The sequence below is a fragment of the Sparus aurata genome, chromosome 17 (assembly GCF_900880675.1).
Source record: "Sparus aurata chromosome 17, fSpaAur1.1, whole genome shotgun sequence".
NCBI lineage: Eukaryota > Metazoa > Chordata > Actinopteri > Spariformes > Sparidae > Sparus > Sparus aurata.
In genome coordinates this window covers 10,167,603-10,189,995 of record NC_044203.1, presented here as the reverse complement: position 1 = coordinate 10,189,995, position 22,393 = coordinate 10,167,603, and the positions used below count along the sequence as shown (strand labels likewise).

At 42.1% G+C, this 22,393-nt stretch overlaps 3 protein-coding genes across 6 annotated transcripts; 2 read left to right on the top strand and 1 right to left on the bottom strand.

The window, feature by feature from the left end:
- The first annotated feature begins 154 nt into the window (after window positions 1-154).
- Window positions 155-5,141, top strand: cthrc1b (collagen triple helix repeat containing 1b). Of its 4 annotated transcripts, none has more exons than XM_030394439.1 (5): window positions 155-346; window positions 1,423-1,500; window positions 3,180-3,398; window positions 3,528-3,744; window positions 4,654-5,141. In XM_030394439.1, the coding sequence occupies exons 1-5, from the start codon at window positions 176-178 to the stop codon at window positions 4,794-4,796; spliced, it is 828 nt and encodes a 275-aa protein (XP_030250299.1). In that variant the 5' UTR covers window positions 155-175; the 3' UTR covers window positions 4,797-5,141. The 4 variants fall into 4 exon arrangements, with proteins under 4 accessions (XP_030250299.1, XP_030250300.1, XP_030250302.1 ...); XM_030394440.1 differs by having other exon boundaries at window positions 156-304; XM_030394442.1 differs by lacking the exon at window positions 1,423-1,500 and having other exon boundaries at window positions 157-304.
- A 52-nt stretch (window positions 5,142-5,193) lies between these two features.
- On the bottom strand, window positions 5,194-9,403 carry LOC115567652 (mitochondrial folate transporter/carrier). The gene is made up of 7 exons (XM_030394438.1): window positions 8,904-9,403; window positions 8,450-8,600; window positions 8,258-8,343; window positions 7,078-7,232; window positions 6,498-6,611; window positions 6,155-6,300; window positions 5,194-6,046 (listed from the first exon to the last, which is right to left on the bottom strand). Exons 1-7 carry the CDS (start codon window positions 9,106-9,108, stop codon window positions 5,920-5,922), a joined length of 984 nt encoding a protein of 327 aa, XP_030250298.1. The 5' UTR covers window positions 9,109-9,403; the 3' UTR covers window positions 5,194-5,919.
- Window positions 9,404-9,999: 596 nt separating this feature from the next.
- Window positions 10,000-20,707, top strand: dcaf13 (ddb1 and cul4 associated factor 13). The gene is made up of 11 exons (XM_030395108.1): window positions 10,000-10,217; window positions 10,687-10,886; window positions 11,008-11,115; window positions 11,221-11,310; window positions 11,460-11,615; window positions 11,790-11,867; window positions 11,974-12,056; window positions 12,274-12,438; window positions 14,475-14,610; window positions 19,518-19,681; window positions 20,206-20,707. The coding sequence occupies exons 1-11, from the start codon at window positions 10,148-10,150 to the stop codon at window positions 20,291-20,293; spliced, it is 1,338 nt and encodes a 445-aa protein (XP_030250968.1). The 5' UTR covers window positions 10,000-10,147; the 3' UTR covers window positions 20,294-20,707.
- The last annotated feature ends 1,686 nt before the right edge of the window (window positions 20,708-22,393 follow it).

Here is a 22,393-nt window from a genome sequence, read left to right as displayed (position 1 = left end):
TCTGCTTGGATCACAGCTGCACACATGAACACCACAGGGATGCTCTGACGCTTTTTTTTCTGTTTTTTTTTCTTTCTTTTTTTTTTCTTCTTGGAGTTCGTTTCCTGCACGTTGACTGGCTCCTTCCCTCTCGTCCTGCCCTCCTCGGGACTAAAAAGGACCCGGCTGGAGTTGGATGGAGTCAAACTGTCGCCTCAGACTCTCAGAGGGAAGCACGCCGCTGTCTCTGTGCGTGATGTCTCCTCTCGTTGGCCGCCTGCTGCTTCTTGTCTGCTTGGCTTTGCCTCTCTATGGCGTGGAAAAGGTGAGAAATAGAGGATACCGAAAGGATCCTGACGCCGAGAAGGTAAGAGAGAGTCGCAGCGAAGATGACTTTGTGGCCGATATGATCTTTTACCAGAAGTAGCTTATGTGGCATCACAGGGCAGATGTTGTCGCTTAGAACAGATGTTGATGGTTCTTACAATGTAAATGCACTTAAATGACTGTATAGCCACTTGAAGCGCTTTGTTGTATTTTTAACGCGTCTCTATTAACATGTGCATGTACTCTGCGTAAAGCTCATCTTGGGATTACTTTTTCTGGCGGAATGCATTGCCGTTTGTCAGAATTTTTATTTTTTTATTTTTATTTTTTTTAAATATATATATAAATGTCAGACATCCCAACAAGTAATTATGCTGATTCATCCATGGTCCATACGTAGGCTTACAGCGCAGGGGGAGTGTGGTCACCACTTTTGGCAAAACGGGCTCCAAAATGAGCTGGTTCTCAGCTGGCAGCAGATGAGAAAGTGCAGTTTTAGAGCTTTTGTATGGTCAGCTGGTTCTCTGTTATTCCAGGTTGTGGCTGCTCTCCAGCACACTGAGTGGACACACAGTAAACTCCCCTAACAGGAAGTTGGGGTCTGGCTCATACTGTCTGTGTCTCTCTTTGTTATCTATTTAGTCTGTTTGACAAGTTAAAAAAAACAACAACCCAACAACGACTGATTATCCGATTTTGGTTTGGGAAAGAATCTGTGATTGATATTTTTGGATTTGTCACAACTAAAAATACTCTCAAAACTTCCTGAAGTTACTAATCCCTGAATCCACAGAGCGTCCACGCCAACCCCACTCTTAGACTCTTTGTATTTAATTACACAACTCCTCCACGCTGTAGGTGGGGAGTGGAGGAACAGAGTGGACACACATTTCTCTCTTTAATCTCCTGGGAGTCAAATGAAAGTGAAACTGGTGTTTATTTTGCTGGCACTCTGTGGACCTCCCTCGGGGACTCCTACCAGTCTGTACCCTACTTTGAGAACCACATGGCTCAAGCAGCCTCTCTCCATTATCCCCCCAAAGTCATGTTTCCACAATTGAGAACCACAGCAGAAGGGTATAATGAATAGCGTTTTATGTTACCATCTGTGTCTAGTGCACTGGAAATGATGCAGAAAAGCCCAACTGCACTAGAAGCTCTGAAGAAGGAAGATCTACTTATTTGAACAGCATGGTAATCATAAAAATCTCATTCTGCATCCCTGTCACGATGCTCTGCGCCGCCTCGAAGCCGAGCCCTGCATGCTCCTGGCTGGTAGAGCTTCAGTCCTTCAGCTTCAGCGTCGACTAATGCATGAACTATTACTGATTCCTTAGCAGCTTTGCGGCAAATGCAGCCTTCACGCTTCAGTTATACAGTGACGGACTGTGTGCTACTAATATTCTGTGCGGCACTGCTATAGAACTGGCAGACGGTGGACAGAGGTTCCATTCATTAGTCTGCTTTGAAATGTCTCCAAAAGTCCAGCCCTTAATAAAAAACGCCCAGATATTTCCTCGCTGACTATCAACCAAGCTCGGACTCGTACTGTATTTGCGTCATCTCCACACTTTGCCACCTATTAGTGTCCCGTCTCCCTTTTTCCTCCAGGACTTCATTCCAGGTCTTATTACAGCGCATGCATACCAGCCCACAATCTACTGGTTTCATCCCAGTTTTCCTATAGAGATGATGTCAGACCTCTACATCTCCAGGTTGCTCGTCGCCCCTTGATGGCAAAAGCAGACCCTCAAACATCTGCTTCGCAGCAGCTGGCATCATCAGAGTGTTGTAATTCTCCCTGCATATACGCATTTTCCAGATTCACATCGTCTGAAATTGATTTTTTCGAACTTTACCTCAGGGACTCGAGTCGAGACAAGATGTGAAAGCCGGAGTAAAAGCTCTTTGTTCTCCTCTCTTGCCTTGGACTAATGCCTCTTGGCCATGGCGCCCCTATAACTGTTCCACAGCTGCATGCGGAGCAAAAGGGCAGCAGTGACCCGACAGCGGCCCAGACCGTAATCCTTCGGGGATCAGTGTTTGCTTGAGGGCGAGGACTCTCTTTCTTACGTGTCAGTTTATGTCTGTCCCGACTGAAGGGAAAGAGTGTGTGACACTTTCGCATCACGTAACCAAAATTAAATCCCAACGGCAGCTATAAAAAGCTTCGACAGCTAACCTACACACTGTAATCTGCTGGTCAAAGAGTCTCTTCGAAGAACATATTACGCAAAACTATCTTGGTTCTTAATTGTGTCTATCTCTGTATGTGGTGGGACAGTTTTGGCAAGCTCCCCCTGTTCCTGTGCGTCTGTGTGTCCGTCTGTGTGTGTGTGTGTGTGTGTGTGTGTGTGTGCTTGAGTCAGCTTGAGTAAGATGCAGCATCTGTTTAAACATAGCAGGAGATTCAGCCGGACAGTGAATCACACGGAGAGAAGTATGGCGAGACACCTACTAATTTAGGCTGTCAGCAGGCCTTCAGTTCCCCCATTAACCTACGATCTGTCACTCGCTTGCTTTCATGGCTTCACGGTGCGCTGCCTCCATTGCTTTGCCTTGGTTTGGATCACATCTGTCTTTGCGCTCATTTCAGCCCGGCCGGCGGCACTGTGGGGTTTGTTTATGGGACTGGTAAATGAGGTTTAATCTGGCTCCTCTGTGTGTGATGGTTGGATGAATGGCAGCTTTTCAGGTGTTTGTGTTGCATGCGGCCAAAACAAGGACTTATCCCCCCCCCAGGGAGGATAGAGAAAATGTGAAACAGGAAGTTGGATAACAATAGAGTCAGCAGATGTGTTTTTGGTTTTTTTTTGCCTTCTTTTTATTGTCAACTCCCACTCTTAATTCCTCCCTTTTCTGCTTTTTTACAGTATGGCACTTGCTTGCAGGGCCCGGCAGGCACCCCTGGCAGGGAGGGTAACCCTGGAACCAATGGCATCCCGGGGACGCCAGGCATCCCCGGCCGTGACGGGCTCAAAGGTGAGAAAGGCGAGTGCATCAATGAGATCTTCGAGGAGCCCTGGAGGCCCAACTACAAGCAGTGTGCCTGGAACTCTCTGAATTACGGGATTGACCTGGGGAAAGTGGCTGTAAGTATCCCGACTGACGTGTTTCTGAGGAACATATGTGTCAGTTCCAGTCATTTTCACAAACTCAGAAATAATATACAACCACCAGAATGCAGAGAAGTGGCACAACATCTCTGTGCTGTGTTGCAGGACTGCACGTTCACCAAGCTGCGCTCAGACAGCGCCCTCAGGGTCCTCTTCAGCGGCTCCCTGAGACTCAAGTGTAAGAACGCATGCTGTCAGAGGTGGTACTTCACCTTCAATGGAGCGGAGTGCACAGGACCCCTGCCCATAGAGTCCATCATCTACTTAGACCAAGGAAGTCCCGAGCTCAACTCAACCATCAACATCCACAGAACGTCCGCAGGTACGACTCGCGTCATCATTTTTTTCCCTGTGACTCACGAAGCTACAGTTTAAAGGAAAACTTCACCCCAAAAAAACCGAGAACACGGTCATCTACTCGTCCTCGTGCAGATGGGAGGTCTGCTTCACAGTAAAACAGAACAACTGAAGTAGATGGAGACTTGTTTTAAAACCTAAAAAACAGAAAGAATAACCAGAAAAGGGCTCCATACAGCTTGTTCAGTGTTATCCAAGTTTTGAAAGGACAATTTTTATGCTCTTCACGCTGAGTTCAGCAGTCAATGACCGATTTATTTATTTATTTAATTTTTGGCCTAACTTTTCCTTTAAAGCAACAGTTGCACATAAAATACGCTTGTTCACTTTCTTGCCAAGAATAAGTGAGATGAACTGCGGCCAGAGCCAGCCGCCGTTCAGCGTGGCCTAGCATATAGACAGGAAATGGGGAAAAGTTACCAAAATCTAAATCACACTAATTATCCTGTTATATCTTCTTTGGTGCATTCAACAAAAGTCTGGAGTGTTAGCCTATGTGCTCCACGATTTCCGAACCAGAAGCCGTAACCTCCTTTTTTCACTGGTTGTCCCATTTTTTTTTCTTACTTTGTGTTACCTTCAAATAGAGCCAAGCTTGCAGTTCCTCTCTCTCTGTCTCTCTCTCTGTGCTGGCTGTGGCTGGATAGTTATAGTTACTGGACATATATGAGAGTTGGAAGCGTCGGTCTCCTTCCCTCTCCTCTGAAGTGGTTATTTAACTGCTGTGGGAAACTAGCACTCCTCCAATTAGCGTTTGAGAAGTTCATTTCAGAGTCAGAAAACAAAACCATTAACAATTTCCATCCCTGGAGACAGTTTGGGTGTTCCCTGAGATTCAATTGCACTGTCTTCCTCTTTTTTTTCCCCCCTCCAGTTGAAGGCCTGTGCGAGGGTGTGAAAGCAGGGCTGGTAGATGTGGCCGTGTGGGTGGGGACCTGTGCCGACTATCCCAGAGGAGACGCGTCTACAGGGTGGAATTCAGTATCCAGAATTATCATCGAGGAACTGCCCAAATAAAAAAGGAACCAGTCCCAGTAGTGTAACAGTATGTTATCTGGCTCTCTCAAATGATCAGGTATGGTTTGCTGAGGGTTCACAGCATCACTGATGGTAACTTGAATGTTTGTATGTTTTGTTTTAATACTATACTAGTTGACAGGCCTGTAAACAAGAATACTGTGTCATTCTGTCTGCCAAAAATAAACTTTGTACTGTAGCTTTTCTGCCTTTGGCTGCTGTTGGTACACAGCAACCATTAAACAGACATCGTGACAAGACACTGACCATATTTAAACTATGTAATCATGTGACCTGTTTATATTCATTATTACTGTTAATAAAGTCATCCTTTTTTTTAAAGTACTGAACTCTGTATGACTGCTTGTTTCGCTGATTTCAAATACCATTCAATGTAGCCACAAAAGATATATATTTTATATAACAAACACGGACAATGCAAGTTACAGTCTGTTGTCAGGGCACAGAGATCTGAACAATAATGATTTGTTGTAAATGTATTAGGTGTTTTGGGAAAAAACTAAAAACCATCTCCATTGCTGCTGTCAGGTCACATAAAGAAATAATTTAAAAGAGTCAAACTAATATTACACATACATGCAACTGGAAACCTGAGTAGATCTGCTGTTGATAATTACCTTTTCGTATTTCAGCCTTTATCCCTTTGAGTCACCAGAAATCAAATGTAAAGAGAACTATGATGAAATATTTATCAGCCTCTGATACGAGCATGAAATGGTGACTTACACATTGTTTCTTTTTTAGAAATAAAACATCCCAGCAGCATGTCATTTGGCGTGTGCAGCAGCATACTTTCTCACAGAAGTCAAACTGTTTGTCAGTGACAGATGCCATCCTCAACACCATCACATTTCACTTAAACATAAAAATATGTATAAAACGAAAAGAGGTCCATTGCTCAGTTTGGCAACTTTTTCATTACTTCTCAGTGCACATCAATGCTCCTCAGACCAGCTCACACACACACACACACACAGCGTGCTGAGAGTTCAGTTTCAGTCTGATGCTTTTCGCACTGAATCTCTGACCAAACCAAAGTGTCAGTTTGAGCTCACACTGTCTCTGCAGGCTTCGCAGCTGTCCATGCCATGCTTTTTAAGACTCATTCATTTTGTCTCAGAAGGAAGCGAGACACATTCTCATAAACTACAAAGGTGATGCAGCAGGCGGGAGTGACACGAATCAAGTTGGGGATGATGCCTTTGTAGAAACCAACGGGGCCTTCGTTCCTGCAGAGAAAGGGGAAAAAATGACCATGACTCAAGATGGAGCCGAATTTAGAAACTGAGACTAGAGAGGCCCGTTGGGCTCATTTTGTGACTGGATCAGTATCATACCTCCACGTCCGACTGATGACGTCAATAACTCCATTGTATCTGTTGTGCTGGTCTTGCAGACGAGCTCGCACCACCTGATATGGGTATGTTGTAGCCACAGCAAATATTTTGGATAATGCCGCCATTGTGATATATTCCAATGGATTCTGATTGCACAGAGAAACAGATGGAGGGAGAAAGAGAGAGAAGTGAGCGAAGCAGAGCAGGGAAAAATGATGAGTCACATCTTCAAGTGCTTGTTAGTTATCAACTGTGGGCTCAGTCTTATTACAATGAAAAGTCACAAGCTTTATGTCCGAGCATGTTTCCAGACTGCTTGTGGCTCATGGGGTTCATGACTCACCAGCTTCGCATCTGACGCCACTTTCTTGTATTTGTTGTAGTCTCTCTTCAGTTCTTCATAAGCCATGAACTGCAGGGCCCCGTGAGATGTGCCAAACAAACCAGGAACATAACCCTTTTGACAAATATATCACTCATAAGTCAAACTTTCATGACACACCAATAATTCCATAACGTACATTATTAAACATATAGCAAAGTCTAGTGTACTGTACTGTACTACTCCCCTGTATCTGAAGCTTAGTGCCTATTTGAAATACTTTTTTTAAAATCAGATGTAGTTACTTGTTAGCCATTATTTGGTCAGGATGATAGAATTCACATAAGAAGCTAAAATGGAGTTTACAAATTGTTTGACTTAATTACCATTAATCAGGGATTCTAAGTACTCTACTACAGCTTATAAGGGCTGGTGACGCCCTCTAGTGGTGATTCATGAACCAATGCAGAACTAAATTTCAGCCTACTACAATAAAGGCCGACTTCTGTTGTAATAATTCCTCTAAAAATCAACTTGCCTGTCGTTGGGCACAACACATATCCCATGTAGTGCTATATTACATGACACACTGATGACTTACCCTGTACAGTCCTGCCACTCCCTCATGGCGGTAGATCTTGACCAGAGCATCTATCATCCCCTTGTACTGCTTACCAGTGGGGTCAGCATTGTACTGCAGCACCAGCCGGGTCTTGGTGACCCAGATTGGGTTGGTTATGGTGAGTGTTAAGATGCCTGTATGGGGACAAAATGCCGTGAGAATCAGGCTGAAAACATTTGCCAACTCCATGAAGTACATTCAGTGGCTACTGTTGGATACACATGATTTTCAAGACATCAGCTCCTTCAAACAGTGTATTATTAATGGTTTTACCATTATTCACAGAGTATTATAATATCTGTTGTAAAATGGTGAGAGTAAAGTCACATCTTCACATTAACGTCAGGAGTAGGGCTGCAACTCACACATGTTTTCACTTATGATTTATGCGTTGATTATTTTCTTGTTTAATTGATTAGTTGTTTGGTAAACAAAGTACCAGAAAATGGTGAAAAATGTCAATCAAGCCCCAAGATGGCGTCCTCAAATGTCTTGTTTTGTCCACATCCCAAAGATCAGTTTAATGTCATAGAGGAGGCAAGAAACCAGAAAAAACTCAGAACAAGTTGGAATCAGAATTTTTCTCCTCCTTTTTTCACCCCTTAAACCGATGAAACGATTATCAAAGTTGTTGGTCATTTATTTAATACTGGCCAGTTAGTTGATAAAACCAAATTGACTCATTTAAAAAAAAAAAAAAAATGCATTTTGGTCTAAAGCCACTTCCTGACTCGCGTCAGATCTCTAAATACCATCTGAGCACAATCCAAATCTCTTACTGAAACAAACATTATTGTTGACTTAGTAAGATCTCAACCCAGTACAACACTTTATAGAACATTTCCAGCTTATTGCTAAATGATGCATGAAATAGTTTAGGTGGTTTCAACGACAAAGGCTCTCCCCACCCTGTACTAGTCAGGCGTCCCCAATAAAAAACAAACCAAAGCTTGATTTTTAGCCCCTAACTTAATTTGGTCAGCAGGAAACAGATCCATGTGACCCCATGAGAGAAAAATGAACAGGAGCCATGTGGTCATTAGTATCTGCCTCCTATCTGCTAAGGCCAGCTCAGGGCAGTGCTGTCTGGCTGGTGTTGTTGACCATGCGCTGATTGTGGGAGTGTGTCAGCAGAGCAGTAGTGTTCAAAGGAACTAACCTGCTTGGGCTGCAGACACCAGGTGCTCTGTGGCGCTCAGTTCAGTTTGACGACCCTCCTTTGTGTACCCTTTGATTGCATTGTAACTGAAAGGGAAGAATGCATGGCAAATATGACACATTATAGCTAAGTTTGAAGGGCCAAATTTTGGAGAAATATTATGATAATGCAACAGGTTTATAGCTTACGTACAACAAGAAGTAGAGACCCCAGGATGATCCAGCACCCCAAACATTGGGTGTCACTCCTTGGTAGAGTCCTTTCAGGCCCTCCTGCAGCCAAACACTCTTCATACAGTGTAATATGCCATTGTACTTGGGTCTGAAGTCCAATCCATCACTGACTACATTGAAATTACATGAGAGAGCTTTGTTAAGTCGTGACAGCCGAATGTAACATGACATACCATTGATTCCTAAAATGAATTAAATTAAGTCATAGCGGCACAGTGCTATTGCAGTTAAGTCAATCAATTCTAATGTAGCAGATTTTTAAGTGGGGTTCTGAACACATGTTTCCACTCAATGAAACAGCAAGTACTGTATAGAGCTCCTAACTGGTAAGAATCTATAGTACTGCAGATGACATTAGAGGACATGATTACAAAGACGATCAGTAACAGATTGAATATGATGTCATACTGTACCTGCAAACCTGATTTTGACCAGATCCAGGGGGTGAAGCACAAGTGTTGACACCACACCTCCACTGAGCCCCGCCACCAGGTTTTCTATCTTTACATGACTGAAGACCTGCTGGACATGTCCGGCTATTGAGAGGGGAGAACCAGGTCTGCCGGACAGGTCTGGTTCTGGTACGTTAACGGTGCCGTGGTTCGGAGCCGAACTCATGTTTACTGGTAACGTTAGCTAGCTCCTGTCAGCTAGCTGTGTTTACAACGCGAGGTGAGTTAAGGTGGGGCTAATATTTAACTAACAGCACACAAGCTACAGCGCAGTGACAATGCTGCAAAATTTAAATATGCTATACCGACGGTACTAACTCCTGGTAACCTCCTCATTTCCTGTCTGAACTGAACCACGTTCTCGGCACGCCGTGGCGCTCCATGGCTGAGGTAACATATCCAAAATGTCAAGCAGCTTTGCCTGCTCGACCTTGCTGCTAGTACCAAGCGAACGTCAATATACCATAATTAAGAGTTGTGATTCCGGTCCTAGCCTTCAAAATAAAACCACCTAAGACAAACGATGCGTTATCACGAACCCATCATTTAGATAGGAATTATTGTTGAGTAACAACACAAAAGCTTATGAAGATTTTAAATAGTTTACGTATTTTTCACTAAGTGCCCCTTACTATCCGAATGAGCTGATAAAATCATGATTACAGTTGTAAGTCAGAGTTTCAATTGAAAACATGAGGAACCTAATCTTTTCTTTTCCTCACTTTTAAGAATAGACTCTATGTTCCATATTGATCGCTATGAATGTAGATATTTTTAATATTAATTTTATATTGTCCGTCTGATCTCTATTCCATACTCTATTCATTTAATATGTGTGTAATATTCTCATAATTTACCATTTTTTCACCAATCTGTTTCTGTTTCTTTCCTTATCCTCCCAAGTGTTTCCTAAAACTTCTTGAGGAGGACAGTTTACCTATTATATCTATGGTTGTACAGTTATCAGTGACGCAAACTGTTGTATTTCCGGCTGTCGAAATGTTAAATTTTGCACATTGACAGCTGTTTCGTTACGTTCGTCAGTGACGCAACCAGGAGGACTGGACATCCCACAATGCAACGCGGCTTCACACGAATCCCTTCCTCATCAACACATGGGCAGTGGTGCCTGCTAATATTTTCCTTGCTTAGCATCAGTCTAAGTACATGTTTTAAAGTGTGTTTCCTTTTCACTCTGCTCCCAGATGAAAGTAAAAGTCCTCTCGAGGAACCCGGACGATTATGTTCGGGAAACCAAATATGATATTCAGCGTGGTAAGTTATAAACTTTAAACTCGGACAGGCTAAACACACACTGCTAGCTAGCCAATGTTTCACAGCAAACATGACCCGCACACACTCGTAATTAAAAAGACCAGTGACACTGTTACGGTTTTACAAACCGTTATCTTGTGACTGAAAAAAACATCACAGTGTCATTATATCTAGCGATACTCTGTCGTCTGTAGGCATTGATAGAACGTATATAATACGTGGAAAGCTTTTCAGATATGAGAATGTAAACAACAGCCAAAACGTGTGATTAGGTTTATATCATGTGTGCAGGTCCTGTAGGTCATATCAAACATATTTATAAAAAATCTGGTTAAATAAAGTATAGTTATTAAAAGATGCAAAAGAGTGTGTCCAAATTACAGTTAGGTTAATATCTATCTGTATTTTTTGGGGTCAAAAACAAAATGACGAAATGTCCTATCAGGTCATAATTACTTTCTGTTCTCAGTCCCTAGAAACTATGACCCAACACTTCATCCATTTGAGGTGTGCAGAGAGTACACCCAGGCTCTGAATTCCACTAAGCTTGACAGGGTGTTTGCCAAGCCTTTCCTGGCCTCTCTGGATGGACACAGAGATGGGGTGAACTGCATGGCCAAGCACACCTCAAGCCTCTCCACCCTGCTCTCTGGCTCCTGCGATGGCGAGGTAACTATCTGCCAAAGCACATACACATTTCGCTCAGCTAATGACATACTTTGACATTGTGCACACGGCACATTTTTTTACTCATTCATGACACTGACAGGACGTTTTATTTGTCCATAAGGTGAAAGTGTGGAACCTCACCAAACACGAGTGCGTCCGCACGCTCCAAGCACATGAAGGTTTTGTCCGGGGAATGGTTGTCCGCCATTGTGGAACATCCTTCTTCACGGTGACTGCTGCCATTCAACATGAAAAGAGTTTTCTGTGCTTTTTTTAAATTTACTGACTACTAATACAGCCTGTGTTTTACATCTCTGCATGCTGACTTTAAAAGGTTGGTGACGACAAAACAATCAAGCAATGGAAAATGGAGGCGCCAGGTTACGGAGAGGAAGAGGAGCCACTCAACACTATTCTGGGCAAGGTATGATCAGTTGGCATCTGCTGTAGTATAGCTATAGGGGCCACTTGTGGCTACATTATACTCTTTGGGCGACCATGACCTCTGACCTCTCAAGGGTCTGTGAAATATCACCTTTTGATTATAATATACATGGTTCTTGTTGCTTGCAGACAGTCTTCACGGGACTGGACCATCACCAGAAGGATGCTGTGTTTGCAACGTGCGGCCAGCAGGTGGACATCTGGGATGAGCAGAGAAGCAGTCCAATCCGGTCTTTTACCTGGGGCGTCGACAGCTTCAGCGCCGTTCGCTTCAACCCTGTGGAGGTAAAACACCATGTGTTCACCACACTGAGACAGGCCTGGTCCTGTCACGGAGGGAAGAACGCTTTGCTCTCAACAATTTGTCCACGTTCAAACTCACATCAAAGTGATGATTGTACAACTTACAAGCTGTCACCCTGCTGATATATTTAAAGTGAATTGTTTACTCCGCCACAGACAGAACTTCTTGCAAGCTGTGCCTCTGACAGAAGTATAGTACTGTATGACATGAGAGAATCGGCGCCACTTAAAAAGGTAGGCTCTGCCATTAAGTTGCTCCTGGAATTTCCCTTTTGCTCTCATTCCTTCCCAACGACACGCTATGATGTGTATCTACTCAGTGTGTCATTTTCTTCTATAGGTAATTATGACAATGAGGAGCAACACATTATGCTGGAACCCGATGGAAGCCTATCACTTCACATGTTCAAATGAAGACTACAAGTGAGTTGATTATGTTGCAGATTGTTACAGTGATTAGGATTCACATGGTAGTATTTCAGTCAGCACTAGATTGGGTCTGTTGTGCTCAGAGTTGAGCTCTGCACCCTGGGTAGACCTTCAAAACAGATGGGAGATTAATCCTGTCATTGTTTCACTGATTTTTTTTCTACTAAAGCTCAGAGATAATTTTGTTTTTGTTTTTTGTTTCTCTCGTCAGTCTCTACACATACGACATGAGGTACCTGGACCGGCCAATGACGGTGCACATGGACCATGTCTCTGCAGTGCTGGATGTTGACTATTCTCCCACTGGGAAGGAGTTTGTGTCTGCCAGTTTTGACAAAACTGTCCGCATCTTCCCCAAAGAGAATGGTCACAGCAGGTTAGTTACACCAGTTTAAAGAATATTTATTGGTGTTTGTTTGCTGTGATTATGTTAGTAATAAAGTATTGTTTCTGTTCTTCTGAATGAGCCACAACAGAGTAAGAGGTATGTGCTTTCTTTAAAATGCAGCTGATTGTATTAGTTTTGTTTCTGAGGGTTACAGAGTTAATTGGGTTTACTTTGTTGTCGATATATTCATGATCAGGCCGTGTCGATTGGATCGTATCTTATCCTTTGAGTGGTTTATTGATATTCAGGTTCAATAAATAGTAACACCTGTTTTTTTCCTACTATGTCTGCTATAAACAAATAGACCTATTGCCTAGCATTGCTGATAATATTTTTCTAGTTGGCAAAGCTAATATTGGGATGCTGATTGTTTTGACTGACCTTCTCAACCAAAAAAAGCATAGCCATTGTTTGGTTGCTGCATGACGTAATGGTACGTGCAGTGCTGATTGTCAATTTGTCCAAATAGCAACAGTTGTGTTATAGTAACTAGGGGCACGTAGCCAGACAGTATCACGGCATGGGCAGGTCTGGGCTTAGAGTGTGTATTGTAAGAACAATTGAAAACACCTACACATGAGTATGTTTTTGTTTTTTTTTTTTTGTTTAGATTTTTCACAATGGGTGAAGCACAAGTAATACATCATATATGTGACTGTCAGAGCCAAGATACTGTCTCGCCTCTATAAACTGCTATTGTTGAATTGTATTAACTCCATCTATGTGGTACCTAGTAGCATGAAATAGTCATATTTTGATAAAACAAGACTGACGTAAAATCCACAGTGACAAATGTTGGATAAGCCTTGAACCTTTATTCCTGCTATTCCAAGTTATTTTACAATCCTTAACAACGGCAGCCCAGCAAATCTTTCACGAGACTGGGGCAGCACAATTGATCCAGATATTATCAAAATTGCAATATTGCCAAATTGCAGAATCTGCTATTTGTTTTTGGTAAAGGTAAAATGTTTGACAAAATTGTAATGAAGTACTTTTGTTCTGTTCACCAGATATAAAAACATGTTTAGTACAGACTCCAACAAATGTCACATCACCATGATTTCAGGAGGTTGTCAGGAAAAAAATGTAATTGTGATGCAAAAATGTCCAAATAATTGCCATATGATTTTTTTCTCCATACAGTGCAGCCTTACATCTAACATGTTGGCATGTTATTGCAGAAAAAAACAAAGGTGTAATTAATTAATCATTAATAAATAGTGCATTCCATTAGATTAGGCTTCCTATTTTGCCTGCTCACTGAAATGACTCACTAGAACACTGAACGGAACTGAGACACTATTCATAGTTTTAAGTGAGAGTGACAGAAAAGAGATGGTGAATGCAAACAAAGTAGCATTATAGTGTTGAAGGCTAGGCGGATGTGACCTGATACTGTGTTTTTGACATTCAGGTAACACCAATGCTGACGCTGTGGAAGATCACGTTTACATTGTTTTATTTGATTTAACAATGCCTCAAGTTCACTGCTGCTGAAAATGTACTTCTTCTTTCTGCCCTTTTTGGTGGCATCTCTGCAATCGCTGTGCCATTGTCGGCTACTTGTACACGGCACACCACCTGTCCGTATATGGTGTTTAGTGGGCATTACTTGTGCTAATTACAAACAATCAGCCCTGAGAAATGCAAAACAGTTCCTGCGTTTGGGTACAGTTACACACAGGTTCAAAGGGTCCAAATGAGGCTAAAATGTCTGCCATGAAAAATATCTACTATGACTTCTTTCCGTTGGGAGCAAAGGAGGAAGTAGCGTGACATTGTTCTCGAGCCACAAAGTGGATTGATCAGTCAAAATAATATTAGTAGGAGTTTAAAAGGGGAGTCTGTTAGTGCAATCCAAAACATTGTTCATAAGTCTATGATGAGTGCTACACAAAAGAAGTATTACTTATCGGTGTGGGTTTTGTTTATCCTGTTTACCACAACACTAACAACTTCTGTGTACGTGCTAATGAAAGCATTGTCTTGTGTTGTCTTTTTTTTTTTTTTTTTAAATGTAGAGAGGTTTACCACACCAAACGCATGCAGCATGTCATCTGCGTAAAGTGGTCAGCAGACAACAAATACATCTTGAGTGGATCTGATGAAATGAACATCCGACTGTGGAAGGCCAACGCATCAGAGAAGCTCGGAGTGGTGAGTCCTGCTTCATTTTCACTTTATCATTTTGCTGATATTTTCCAGCCTCAATCCGTTCAGCCAGCGTGCTGCTTATTGGCTGCTCATGGTGAGCAGTATGCGCTGGTCTGTGTACCAATCAACAGCTGTGTTTTCCTCAGCTGTCAGCCATACTGTATACTGTATCTCCCTCCAGTATTTCACCTGATCTTTTTTATGAGTTAGCTGCATTCATCGACACTGCCATGGCCCTGGGCCCACTTCAGCGGGGTTAGAGTGGGTGACCATGCCAGGAGCCACTGTTGCCAAATGCCCTGATGGATGCTGACTTAGGGTAGAATCACTCTCAATAAGTACAATGTACCAACTGGCACAGCAACTCCTGTGGCAGGTGGAAGTCCAAAAAAAACTCAAAAGCGTGTGCAGTTGCTTGACAAATAGCCAGCAAAAGATTCAGCTAAAAGACTTTCCTTTTCCAGACGAAGCTCCACTGACTTCTGATATCTTGCTTTGTGAGCATCACATGTATTGAATTTAGATAATATAGACTGTGTTAGCAGGAATGATGGTCTTGTTGTTATGTAATACTCAAGTGTAAAATGCTGGGAAGTGTTCCAGTGCCCCAAATCCCAGTTATGGCTGGATGATAAAAATCGATGGCATCTCATGTGCCATCTCCAACAACCATCTTTCACTCCTAATCGGATTCACTCTTGCTTATTCTCTTAATGCAGCTTCCGAGTGGAAAATTGGCCCGCTTTTGGCACTTGTTTTACTGTCACTGTGTAAGAGAAGATTTATTCGCAAGGTTTGCACTTAAAGAGATCAGACAAGGGCTGCTCCTATCAGCAGTTTAAATCGGCCAATCACTTAAAGCAGGCCACTCCGAACATAATGAAGCATTAACAATCAAGTTGTACTGAAAGGGTCTTTAATTATCAAGAAATGCTGAAATGCTGAATCGAGGCTTTGTCGGTGTCGGAAGGCATCACAGTGGACTGATCGGGACATCTCGATCAGCTGTTGCGCATTACTGTTCTTTTAATAACTTTGCATCTGTGGTCTTTGACTCCGATGTAAATTAAACCCTTTATGTTTCAGGGAAAGACCTGAAACCTGTTGAATCAATCAGCTCCTGCTTATTTTTTAGTTGGACGGAATTAATATCCCCTTCCCTCGGAACCTTGATTTATCACTACCCACTGATTTACAGTTTGAAAGCCAACTGGACTGCTATGAAAAGTTTGTATTGATTGACCTTGATGTGGTGTGTTACTGTTTGACAGGTCTCTTTCATTGATCAAATATAGTGGTGCCACTTTTGAACCAGTTACTGTCTGTTCAAAGACATGATGTTAGGTAATAAATGGAAAGTTATGGGTTTATTACAGATTTGGTTTTATGTTGTTGGTTTACCCATCTTTTCTATTGGATATGAACACATTGTTCTTGGCAAGTTGATAGCGGACATTGGGGAACATGGTGGCATTGCTAAAAGGAAGTCAGAGAGGGGTATCGATCTTTCTCCACAGCCACAGTACTGCTGTGTGATTACCCGTGTCAGAACACTATAGACTATACATACACATGTGAAACAGAAGAAAATAGACAGAGGGTGGATGCAAGAAACACAAGCACTCAAACAGTGTTCATAGTAGTCCACCGATTTCGCATTCAGAAGGCGTGACGTCAGCCAATCACATATCAGAATATAACCCTTTCACTCTGGACAAAAAAACCCACCAACACCCACTAACATCTGGCTTTTGACTTCACTGAAAAGGCGTACAGTCTGCAGTCATTCCCATGTCTAATGACTCCGCAGTGGTCCGGAGTATTTAATGGCTCCAGCTCTGATCAGTTGTGATGGAAACATGGCCACCAGACTCATTTTCTCCACTTTTCTGGTGCGATGCAATGGCATGTTTTCAAGTTCTGGTCGTTTGCATATAAAATATAGATATAAACATAAAATGTTCCATCTGTCTCCATTCATGCAGCTCTCAAACAATCGTTCAATCAGCCTTAAGTTTGAAAGAGAGACTCAAGTAAAAGATGTAAAAAAAAAAAGTAATTACTGTAATTACCTTAACATTTTTCTTCTCCATGCTGCTTTGTATTGTACCCTGTTTTGCGATGCCTTCATAACCCGTGGCACACCAGAAAATGGAAAAGTAAACGTGTCTACTGGCATAAGAAAAGGAAACAATTCCCTCTTTTTACCTGCATATGCCCACTAATTGATTCAGCAGAACCAGAGATATTATCCAATTTATAATCAATGCCTCCTTCTTCTTGTACTTGTCAAAACGTGGTGCCTACCTTACCCATAATACATCAGCAGACGGCCTGGTTATCAGCAAATGAGTAGCTAGCCTCAAACAGAGATGAAGAGTGGGCTCCAGAGGTCCGGTCAACTCCACACCATCAGATTTTTATTTATTTTTTTTCATTTTCAAACTAGTCTCCCACCTTTGATTTAGGTCACTTGCTGAAGTTAGCATTTTACAGGTTCACCTGTTTTATTCTTTCTTTTTTGGACAGTTTAGATTTTGGTTTTGCCTCCGAAAAAGTGTTCTAGGTAATCGGTCAATAGTGTTGGATTGGTTCTCCCTTGCTGGACCTGTGTAACCTTGACGTCTTGTATTTCATGCTGTGTCAGACTTGTCATTGTGTTTCCAGTTATCAGCACTTACTTTAGTGGCTTCAGTATAACTGATACAGTGCTTCATTTCTCTGCCATAAGCAAAAGATCAATGGCATTATTTTGATTGGTCAATGCAAGCATCTGAAGTATGACATGAGTGACAGTGAGGCCTCATCTCGATCTATTCCACTTTGTTTGTGGCCGAATTTTACTTTACAGCACCGGCAGCAGTCTGTGAAGTCTGCTTTAACAGCATTATTTACACATATTGGGTATATAGCACATAGTATAAGATTTAAGACTGTCCAAGAACAGATCACAAGAGTGACTGTTCCAACAAAATCAACGTGAAGCATCATCCTCTGCTATCTCATATCCATCTTGTTGAGATTATACAAACAGCGTTTAGCAGGTTAACCATGTGTGTATCCAGAGGAATTAGTTCAGTCCAACAAGATCAGCGTCTAACAGCTCTTCTCCAACAAATTGAATCTGAGACAAATCATTGCTTTTAATTAGAATAAAAGCCTTCGAGGAGGGCGGCCTCCGCCAAGACCAGTCCGAGTAGCTGCTGGTTTTTATGAGGGAGACAGGGAGGGATGTTGTTGAGCTTGTGTCTTCACTTTTTAACAGACATTGATTCCGTTTTGAATGAGCACGTTGTCAAGATGAAGTTACTGCATACTGTACCGGCCAACATTTTATGATGTAGCACGGGACATACGGTCACCATTGGTAATTAACAAAACGCCACTTAAGCAGAATGAAAACACATTTTTCTAAACTTAACTGTGTAATATTCTGGTGAATCTTGCCCATCGTTACTGGAATCAAGGCAGTTTGGAAATCACCTCAGATGACACATCTCTCGCCATGGGTACCCGCCATGCAATAAATGTCATGATTCATAGTCATGGTGCAGGTGTAAAATGTCGGCTTAGCTATGGTCATCCTCTGTGTGGGGAAACGTAACAGTCACTTCTTCTGCTGGTTGTTAAATCTAAACCACACCCACGCTGCCTATAGTTTCTAATAGGACACTGATTGGCTGAACCACTGTGGTTCGGCCACAAGCCTGGTGAGATGGATTTGAAAGACCACGTGATCACGTGCTCTCACAAACTCACCATGCTAGCAAGGTAAAGAAAGGCAGGGTAGTGCGAGTTAACACAACAATTAAGATCTGTAAAAGCTCACTACCACGTTATATGTTGTTTAATCCATTAGGGTTTATATAGGGCTGGGTATGGAATTGTGATACTTTTATGGCACCGACCTAATTGCCTCAATACTATTGATTATTTAAAAAATGTCTTGTCATTTGATTCCAAAATCTAGTGCCTAAGGGGTTTTATCATTAAGGAACTGGTATAGAAGTCGAGGTATCTGTACCAGAATCAAAACATTTTCAATGATACCCACCCCTAGGTTTATGTGCTGGTCTGTTTTAAGGCCTGGTGTAGTCCCTTCCCTCTTCCTGACTTGCATCTCCTCAAAATCGTAACACACATTTATTTTGAAGAACACATAACACAAGTCCGTATCCTGTTTCCTATCAGCAGCCATGTCGTTGAGGTCGAAATAAACATCGGTTCTTCAATGCGTTGCGATTCCCTCTGGAAAGATTTTGTCTTGATGCTGTAAAGCCAATAACTGGACATTTAAAATCCAATACTTGACATTATGATCACCTGTACCAATTTTGTAAAACTTGACTGTATGTTCCTTATGGCTGAATCACTTAGCTGATGAAATGTAATGGATGTTCTAAGCTAGGCTTCTTCTTGAGCTTTGGTGAGGAATGCTCAGCGGGAGAAAAGAGAATGGAAGTTATTCATCATGTTTATTACATATACACATACAGATCCTCACAAACATGCTATATTTTATACATTGTCAAATTGTGAAAAAATGTGATCCATCAACATTTATAATTGCTTTATTATTACATCAGGTATATCATGAAAACCTACAACACATTTTGGAAGGCACTGACGTCACCTGGCATCAGATGATAAAATATTCATGTCTGCCAATTTTGAAGACTATGTCAACAACCAATTTTTGTTGTTTACTTCCAAGGACTAAAAGTTGACCAGTTGAGGGCTCAGTTTGTTCAGAGAGCGCAATGATGTTTTCCAAATCCTCCCTTTCATTTCGCCTCTTCACCTGACTTCGTCTTGTTCTGTCTCTCGACCCACTCTCATTTCCCAGCCTCTTCATTTTCCGGTCTTAACCAATTTTATCTAATCAACGTGTCCTCTGTTGTGTCATGTAGCTGGCCCCCAGAGAGAAGCAGGCCAGCAACTACAGTCAGAAGCTGAAGGAAAAGTTCCAGCACCACCCGCAGATCAGACGCATCGCTCGTCACCGACATCTACCCAAGAACATCTTCCACGAGAGCAAGGAACTGAGGATTATGAAAGAGGCTCGCCGTAGGAAGTACGTGTCTATTGCATTTCCTTTTCTTTCCTTTTAGGATTAGGACACACGGTTGCTGGTGTATCTATAGGAATGGCCTGACGTCCCCTCCGTGTCCATGTAGAGGTGATTGTGACTTGGGCTGCTGCCAGGGTAATTCTGACCTATGCGGTCACACCAGCCCAATGGAAAATCTCACAGATGGCACTGCCCCCCCATGACATGGTCTCAATAGGCCTTGCATACTCATTTACAGTTTGTATGGTGGATTGATTGTCCCAGTTTGCCCTGCCGTCCTGTGATTCATAGCTCAGTCTGCGGCAGATGTGTGTTTGAACTGTGAATGATTTACTACCCATGCTTTATGCATCATTTTCAGGGAACATTAGCGTAGTCTATGACGTAGGTGTTAGGTCAATAGTCTCATATTCAGTCTCTTCCTCGTTTCTGTTTGCCGAGCTCTCCTCCCTCTCCTTTCCATTCTTCCCTGCATATTCTCCCCGGCAGATTGAGTCATTCACGCCTCTTCCTCTTTTGTCTTCCAGGGAGAGAAACGTCCGCAAGCACAGTAAACCAGGAGCTGTTCCTGTGGTGTCTGAGAAGGAGAAGCATGTTGTGACTGTTGTCAAATAGACGGAGCCGGAAGAGAGAACAGAAGAACCAGAGGGGCAACCGTCAAGAGATGAGGTGGAGCCCAAGAGTACACCCATGTGGGACATGTTCAGACTGCTTTCACTTGACACAGAGAAAGCAGCAATTGTCAGTTGTTGGGACGGACAAGTGACCAGTTCTGCATCTCTTGAATTACAAGGACACAGACTATAAATATATAGAAAAAAGACTCTTCCATTTTCTCTGCCATTGATTTGAATCCTTTATTTGAGTGACTAAACACGTTTTGCTCTGAGCAAGTTTGCATTTTTCATCACAGGATCCACTATAACAATTGAAGAAATAAAGAACGGAGTAAATGAATCAAATGTTGAATGAGTGTTTCTAAGTTGGTACCTGCTTGTAACAAATAAAGTTCCTTGTGTTTTCAATACATACATTTTTTTTTCCATTAATGAAGGTGAGATAAGAAATGTGCTACAGATGATAGCTATGGCGTAAAGGTTTCAGTATTCTTTGAATTTAAAACGGGCTGTCAAAAAAGCTTGCTGTCAGAGTCCCATCCTGGCTGTGTCCATGATATTCTCAAGTCTTATGTTTTTTGTAGTTACAGCAAGGTAAATCGTAAGAATTGGGCCAACGTTGCACACATTGGGACCATCTCTTAATCACTCAAACCCCCTCTTACTTTATGCTAAACATCTCGCCAATAACTACATTCCTTTGAAAGCATACTGAAGCTTCAAACATTTGGAAAGTGTTCAATATATGCAGTGGTTGTTTTCTGCTTTTTTCTTAATGCTGTGAGACGCTTTGGCTAACTTTTAGCACTGGTGCTAGACATTAAAGGAGACATATTGGGCTCATTAGGTGCGTTACCCGACATTGACACCGCAATAAACAAAAGTCACTGATACTCAAATGGTGAAATGGCTTCTTACAGCATCAGTTTCGTCATACTGTCCAATGCTGCAGTACTGTATTCTGTCTCTGTCTGAAACACACACTGTTTTAGTTTCCATTGCTTTAAGTCGGCCTGAGCCAGCACAGCTCTCAGTGTCTGTGGTCGGGGTGCTGTGTTTACAGCTTGCAGTTAGCACCACTTCTACCGTGAATGTCGCCACAAGAACTGCTTGCAAACACTACAGCTTTGTAACAGTCTTTGTGGTGTTAGTCAGCCTCACTGCTGGGTGCTAATCGCAGTAACACATTTCCCAATCAAATCAATTCCTGCAGTCTGACCATTTCGCTCTCACATACACCTGTTTAAAGTGAGCGCATATCCAGCACGTAAATTTAGACACATACTGGTAAGCTTCCTGGAGCAAACCAGGCTTCATGTAACAACAAAGGAAATGTTAGCAGAGCTGGAGGTGCAGTACAAACATAAAAAGCATCATGAAATAATTAGTTACCGCCATCAAACCTACTACTTGTTATTTAGTTCGCTTCAAGCAAGGCCCGATCTGCATCTTCTGAATCTGAATCTCCTGATAATGCTAGTGCTAGCGGTCTGGTATTTATGATAAAAACAAGTTACTTCTCAAGCTGTTTGCTATCAAGGTCTGTATCACTTGGGGAAAAAAGCTCCCCACTTATGTAAGAAGGAGGCCAACATGAGAATTGCTTGCTGAATCCAATGTAAGGTGTTGTAGGCATCCCACTAAAAAACAGACTCTGTATATCCAAATATATGTGCCTGAGCACTGACGGAGTTTTTCCAGAATATGTTCCCTTTATGAATAAATTAGGTCATTCTGTCAGGTAGAAAATATCTATCCGGATTGGCTGTGTACAAATGTAGTTAAATATAGGATACATGACTCTATAGCTATGCTTAAGGTTTGGATAAGCCTGTCAGGAAGAAAATATCTGTCTGAATGGACTACTACCTCTATATTTAATTGAGAATAGGGCAGGCCATTCTGTGAGACAGTAAGTATCTGTATATGTCTATAAATGTAGCTTAAAGTACAGTCGCTCATTCTTTGAGGTGAAAAATATCAGTCAGAAAGGATGACAATGTGTATAAAGTAAATACAGTCAGCACATTTTATATCCAAAAGGTCAAAGGTCAACTTCAATGTGACACCACAATATTCTTTTTAAAATGTTCAGGCC

What these genes read in the sequence shown, in the direction of transcription:
- cthrc1b (XM_030394439.1), top strand. Translation starts at nt 176, where the DNA reads ATGGAGTCAAACTGTCGCCTCAGACTCTCAGAGGGAAGCACGCCGCTG. An exon ending in CTACTTATTTGAACAGCATG is followed by an intron (nt 1,501 to 3,179) that starts GTAATCATAAAA and finishes GCTTTTTTACAG; the next exon opens with TATGGCACTTGCTTGCAGGG. An exon ending in TTGACCTGGGGAAAGTGGCT is followed by an intron (nt 3,399 to 3,527) that starts GTAAGTATCCCG and finishes GCTGTGTTGCAG; the next exon opens with GACTGCACGTTCACCAAGCT.
- LOC115567652 (XM_030394438.1), bottom strand. Translation starts at nt 9,108, where the DNA reads ATGAGTTCGGCTCCGAACCACGGCACCGTTAACGTACCAGAACCAGAC. An exon ending in GAGTGGCAGGACTGTACAGG is followed by an intron (nt 6,612 to 7,077) that starts GTAAGTCATCAG and finishes ATTTGTCAAAAG; the next exon opens with GGTTATGTTCCTGGTTTGTT. An exon ending in GTCATCAGTCGGACGTGGAG is followed by an intron (nt 6,047 to 6,154) that starts GTATGATACTGA and finishes CTTTCTCTGCAG; the next exon opens with GAACGAAGGCCCCGTTGGTT.
- dcaf13 (XM_030395108.1), top strand. Translation starts at nt 10,148, where the DNA reads ATGAAAGTAAAAGTCCTCTCGAGGAACCCGGACGATTATGTTCGGGAA. An exon ending in CAAATATGATATTCAGCGTG is followed by an intron (nt 10,218 to 10,686) that starts GTAAGTTATAAA and finishes TTCTGTTCTCAG; the next exon opens with TCCCTAGAAACTATGACCCA. An exon ending in TGTTCAAATGAAGACTACAA is followed by an intron (nt 12,057 to 12,273) that starts GTGAGTTGATTA and finishes TTCTCTCGTCAG; the next exon opens with TCTCTACACATACGACATGA.